Here is a 6561-nt window from a genome sequence, read left to right as displayed (position 1 = left end):
ATATATCTCTCTGTATATCTCATCTATTGATATTGGTATCTCCACAAACTTAAGATGTTTCTGTTTCTCTAATAACTTGCCTGAGTGATCCTAATAAAGGACCAACCAGATCCAGTTACTCAAACTAATATGATAATGAAGAAGAGAGTAGGAAAGGAGAAGAATGAAGACATGGATCCTGAAAATAATGAATAGAAACAGACATCTGAACTTGATAATGTGGCTTATGGAGAGAATGAATACAGGAGAAAAAATGACATGCTATTCATTATTTTTAGGGAGGAAATAATCTCTTTTAACAATACAAAAAAATGGATAAATTGGATAGATATTACATTTTTTAAATTTTGTTAGGAGCTCCACCATCATGAAATACTTGTAAATCGCTGACTTCAATCTAAATTTTTATATTACAATATTACAGCCTTGAGCTCTAATTCAGTTAATCAGCTGAAAGAGAATCCGGCATATAATAAAGCAATATTCTGCAACATAGATTTAACTGCATTTGAGCAAAAGTATTTTTTTTATGAAAATCCATTAAAATTACTAAAATATAAATAAAATGAAAAATATATTTTTTCTGGATGTCAATTCATTAATGAACAGTGCTTTTCTTTCAGGCTTGATAGAGGGGAGGGAGAGACACAAATACATTGAAATCAATTACCTTTAGATCTTTAAAAATATAGTTTATTAAATTGCTGTGCCTGAAGTTATTACAACCATCTTCTGCAAACCCAGAAAAAAATATTCATCTGACGGCTTTCTACAAAGTTCAAATCACTTGGCTAATTCTCCGAACAGCCTGTTTAGTGCCAATTTAATGCCCTGAACTTTGTTCATCTTTTATTTTAGCTTTCCTAAGCTTCAGTTCTCCAACTGAGGAATAAAGTAGAAAGTAGAAATAGGCAGAGTAGATAGATTTGCAATTTTTGTCCCTTTCGCTTTGTTCAAGAAGCTATTTTTTAATTTGGGGTGGGGGGCGCTGGAAGGAGACACAACGGAATCAGGAAATCCTTTTCCAAGCAACGCGAGCAGCAGATTGCAAACCCAGCACAAAGAGAAATATAGGCGCTCTCTTTCTCTATAGTTGGTAAGAGGGGAGGGGAGAAGGTGGAGTTTTTAAGGGTCGCTTTTCGTCTTGCTTTCCGCCCTGTCCTTTCTTCCCAGCCAGTAACAAGCGTCTTCGCCTTTGAAGTCCAGCGCCGCAAAGCGCGGTTACCCTCGCGCTATAAATAAAAGTTAAGGGCTACGTAGAGGGCGACCAGCGTCTTTGATTTGGGCCGAAGGGACGTCGCTTCCCCGCTCTTCCTCCCTCAGAGTCCGCTGCTGCCTCCCCTTGGAGATATGGCGTGCATGGACAGATATCGGTGCTGCACTGACTCCCGGGGGCAGAGCAGCATTCTCTACAACATACTGAAGAGCGAGGAGCTGCAGCAGCAGGAAGAGACCAGCCGGCAGCAGCCCGCGCCTCAACCGGGCCAGGGGCCCTACGCTACGGCGCTCGGCTGCTCGTGCGGCAGGCAGAGGCGCGTGGCCCTCAAGAACCCGCAGGTTGCGTGCAAGGCGGCTTCGGCCGTGTTGGTGAAAACGCTGCGCTTCGTCAAAAACGTGCCCTGTTTTCAGGAGCTGCCTCTGGACGAGCAGCTGGTGCTTGTACGCAGCTGTTGGGCTCCCCTGCTCGTGCTGGGGCTGGCCCAGGATCGAGTGCATTTCGAGACGGTAGAGACCACGGAGCTCAGCATGCTCCACAGGATACTGACCAACAAGCGCTGCGATGAAGAACGGCGGCGGCAGCAGCTCCAGTTGCTCCGCGAGACGCAGGGGGATTTGGACCAGAGCTGTGGGAATGGGAATGGAAGTTGCGGCGGCAGCGGCAACGCCAAGTTACTGTCGGCGGCAGAGATCCAAAGCATCAAAGGTTTTTTGGCCAAATGTTGGAGTTTGGACATAAGCACCAAGGAGTATGCCTACCTTAAGGGGACGGTTCTCTTTAATCCAGGTAAGCCAGCCGTTTTTGGTAGTGCCTGGGTACGACTCGAGACAGGCCTCGAAGTTGGGGATCCCGGATGTTTTGGCCTTAAACATCCCATCAGGAACTCCAATTCATCTGGAAGACATCTGGTAACGGAAAGGGCCTGTCCTTCTGATAGTATTCTTCTGTAACTTGGGAGGAAGTTCGACTGGTCTGGCTTTGCCAATACTTACAAAAGCATCTTTTAAAAAAACATTCAATAATTGGATTTAAGGATTTAGGTCCCACCGGCAGCTGTCAGAATGCAGCAATTGAGCTTAGATTGCTGGTGTCTGTCTGTATTTTTAAAATCTTACTAAGTTAAATGCCTAATAGTAGTCGTAGTAGTCATTCTGCTTTTTGGATTCATAGCAAGTGATAGAGAGCTCAGATAGAGAATTAGAATTTTGCGAATTGAAATGTTAGAAAAAAACAGTCTTCTGATGATACTTCGTTTGGAAGCAAATATCAATTCACAATCCTTGCATGCAGATAACACGAAGTAAGTCAAAACTCTTTTTGTATCTATATTGAGGAAAACAAAAATAAATGAATTTACCTCAAATTCATGTTATAAAACTAGCGCTAGCTTTGTTTCAGCATATCTCATTTAAGGATTTAATAAAAAATAAAGTTTTGTTTTGATTAATAACATTTTAGTTATGTGTTGTGGAAGAATATGATTTAAACTTTATTAAATTATGTAGTGTGGAATGGAATACTGAGTACATTAAGTATAAATACATTAGGGACTGAATAATCTGAAAAAAAAATATTTGCAATCTTAAAACATCCAAGTTAGTTGAGATGACAGTCATTTATTATTAAAACAGTGTAAATAATGCTGCTCTTGAGGAACCGTGACAAGAGAGAAAAACATCAAGTTTCTGTGTTATTATCAGGTGTTAACTCACATACCATTTTCTACGTATTTCAATAGTCAGAACCTAGCAATGCTGTCTTCTAAAATAGAATAGAACTATTCTAAACTGGTATAATATAGCGAGTGTTAGGTGCCAAAATTAAGAGAGAGATCCTATCATGCAAGATTGCAAAGTAATGAGCTGAGATGCAGATGTAAACATCTTAGTTTAATTTGGAGCTTCCTTTTTGCTTCATGCAACTGCAGAAATACTTTTGCAGCAGTGCATATTTTTAACTTAGGTTGTTTTGGAGTTAACAGATTGTTTGAAAAGCCTCTTTAAAAAAAAGTAAGTATGTTGCAATGACCATTTTCATCCATAAGAATGAACTTTAGTGAAATACTTTATTAAACATGGATGTCAGTGCATTTGTGTGAAGAGATATTTTTGCAGAAATATTTCTTTCATACCAATTTTAGTATCTCTTTAGAAGCAAATAGATTGAAATACCTTCCATGTAACAGTTTTTATATTACTCTATCAGCATGATAACATACTTCTTTCAATATATAACCTCAGTCAGAAGGTTCGATGTAGTACACTAATTTATTAATAACAAAATGATCCAATATAAATTGCTTATATTACAAATGAAAGAGATAATAATGTAATGTTTATGTCCTGTTCTTCCCGTTTCTCTCTTTTTAGAGTTGCCAGGGCTGCACTGTGTGCAGTACATCCAAGGACTGCAGCAAGAAGCACAACAAGCCCTAAATGAACATGTCAAACTGATTCACAGAGAATACCAGGACAGATTTGCCAAACTGAATGTGGCTCTTTCTATGCTTGGATCAATTAATGCCAGTGTTATTGCAGAACTTTTTTTCAGGCCCATTATTGGAACAGTAAATATGGATGATATGTTGTTAGAGATGCTTTGTGCAAAATTATGAAATCATATGTGAGGCATGACAATTCAGTGTGGAAAGTCTTGACAATAAAATAGTGTAAAATAGTGTAAAATAAACTAACTTATTGTTTTTAAAGTGGCAATATTTTTGTATTCAGCAATGAAATGTTCTTGAGTCCAATCTGTTTTATTAATTAGAAGTATCTTAAAGCATTTCATCTTCAATCTAAATTCTCTTGAAAAATAAAATAATTCTACACATCCAAAGAAAGGAGTTTGCAGGTTTCAGTGACTTCTTTGTAGGACGAGTATATAGGATTGCATTTTTTTCTTTTTTTTCAAAGAAGTAAAAGTATTATGTAATTCACAAAATTAAAACCTAGAATGATCTGCATAATATATATACAAAACAGAAAGTGTTCAGTCAAATGTTGTACAATTTTATATTTTTAAAGCATCTGTTTAATCAAGGAGAGTGTAATGTTTTGTCTTACATTTCATACCTTGTTTGTCCATTAATTTAGATTGAGCAAATTCATGACAATGTAATTCAGAACACACTTCATAATGTCAGAAGTTCTCAATCTAGAGAACAACATCATAAAAGGGCTGGAGTGAATTTCTAGATAGACAGAAGATGCATTCACGATACACATACAAACATTTGGTTCTACATCAGTTCTAAGCAATTGAGTAAGATACATTTGAATTTGAAACCAACAGTCTTGTAATTAGAATTGTCAGTAATTGCAAACAATTCACTTTATCTTGAGTAAAATAGAATAATGTGGATTCAAAGCTGATTCAGAGCAAATCTGATTACAAGTATTCTTGTAATACATTATGTTAGCCTAAATATTATCTCTCTCTTTAGAGGGATTAGAATGGGAGCCTGATATAAATCTCTAATTTTGTCATAAAAAAAGGTTTTGCTTTCCTTTTCCAAAAACTTTTCCTTTATTTTTGTATCTTTCATATGGCTGACTATTTTTACCTGAAATTAAAAAAAAAAAAACCTTAGGTGTTAAAGCCCAAAATTAGTACACATTTTCTTAACTTTAAAATTCCATTTGCTACTTTGCAGAATGAAATTAGTATTAAGTTACAGTTGAGAATGAATAAATGAATGGGAATAAAGAATGCTTCAGCAACCATCACTGTTCTGCTCAAGTATGATCTATTCTTGTGAAAGTCTAGAGACACACTTAAGATTTGTAAATTAAGAAATTGATTTCAAATTATGTGAGGAGCATTAAAACATTTAGAGCACATAATTGGGATTCGCACTAAAAACTGTTAAATATGAATAGTAAACTTTGCGAATAAAAATCGTACATGCCCCATTAAAATTTAAATTATACCTGAAAGAAGACAAGGTTCCCCAAAAATGTAAACATATTTATTATTTTTATTCTGCCCAATATCCTTTGTGCAGTATACACAAAAATAACTAAGTATAATTGATGCAATCAATTCTAAATTTTGCCAATACATTTCCTCATTTTCACTTAAAAATAGTTTCAACATTTTCATGTTCATGTTCAATTTTCATACAACGTATCATAGTATTGGTGGAATCTGACAGTACATATTTAGAATTTACCAGGTTTTTTTCTCTAAATTCAGCTTGATTGCTGCCTGATAATCAATCCCACTTGTGTACTGTTTGCTGACTTTCATACTCTAATCCCAAACTGGGATGGGCATAAAGAATGTCCTGGGTTCATGATAATGGATTAGAAATATCTAGTTTTTAGCATATTCCTGAAAATTAAGATGAGAGGCACATGATACAACTTGCAGTCTATCAACATCAAATGCAAAGATGCACAGTGATAATTTCAATTTTATCATTTTTGCTTTTTGAATCCAAAAAGGTGAATTATGATTGGGAAGTTATGAGAGCATAACTTGTTTTCTGATTGGTCTCTCATGTAGTTTAAAAGAATGTTATACAGTGGTACCTTGGTACTCAACTGTTTTGAAACATCGAATTTGGTCCTCAATGCATTTTAATATGAAAATTTTGTCCCGGTATTCATAATTTGTTTGGTACTCAATGCATAAACTAGAACGTGTTGCTGTCGGCTGCCTTGTGAATCTCTACATTATTCCTTATGGGAAATATTTATTTGGTACTCAACATTTTTTGTACTCATCACACCTCTCGGAACCAATTGAGGATGAGTACTGAGATACCACTATACAATAGAACCTCTGGTCACGAAGGCTTCTGACCACGACCAAATCAGGTTCCAACCAAAAAATTCACAATATTTTTTTTCCGCAGTCAATTTTCCCTTCCACGCAATTATTTTTGTAAGCGCCAAATTTCCAAAATTAGGTTCGGGTCACAACCAAATCGGGTTGCGACCAAAGCTATGGAATGAATTATAGTTGTGATCAGAGATTCTATTGTATATTAAATTGTTTAATTTTGTTGATTTTTTTCTTTTTAAAGGGTAACAGTTGATATTCATGAAGTTTAGTATTATAAAGAATAACAAATCTACAAGAAATGTCCTTACGTTCCATGTACTATGAACAGTAATGAAAATCAATTTAATGACTATTTTAATTATAGACTATAATAACAGCAGACATAACAAATAAAAGCAATAAAAATGTCCAGCAAATAAATTTAAAAGACATGCCATTTAAACATCCAATTTTATTAGTATTTATACTAGCTATAGAACAACTCAATGACAGTCTGGTCCACGTAGAAATAATTTCACCAACTAAAATAATTCCAGGTATGCATGCTTAGG

General features: G+C 35.7%; 1 protein-coding gene across 1 annotated transcript; it reads left to right on the top strand.

Moving 5' to 3' along the window:
- Positions 1-1350: 1350 nt before the first annotated feature.
- NR0B1 (nuclear receptor subfamily 0 group B member 1) lies at positions 1351-3833 on the top strand. The gene is made up of 3 exons (XM_070943417.1): positions 1351-1799; positions 1878-2005; positions 3589-3833. Exons 1-3 carry the CDS (start codon positions 1351-1353, stop codon positions 3831-3833), a joined length of 822 nt encoding a protein of 273 aa, XP_070799518.1.
- The last annotated feature ends 2728 nt before the right edge of the window (positions 3834-6561 follow it).

Source organism: Pituophis catenifer, unplaced genomic scaffold (assembly GCF_029215685.1).
Source record: "Pituophis catenifer annectens isolate HBS135680 unplaced genomic scaffold, rPitCat1.0.hap2 SCAF_4, whole genome shotgun sequence".
In the NCBI taxonomy this organism is placed as follows: domain Eukaryota; kingdom Metazoa; phylum Chordata; class Lepidosauria; order Squamata; family Colubridae; genus Pituophis; species Pituophis catenifer.
The sequence above is the reverse complement of the archived record's forward strand: the minus strand, read 5'-3'. Positions and strand labels throughout refer to the sequence as shown.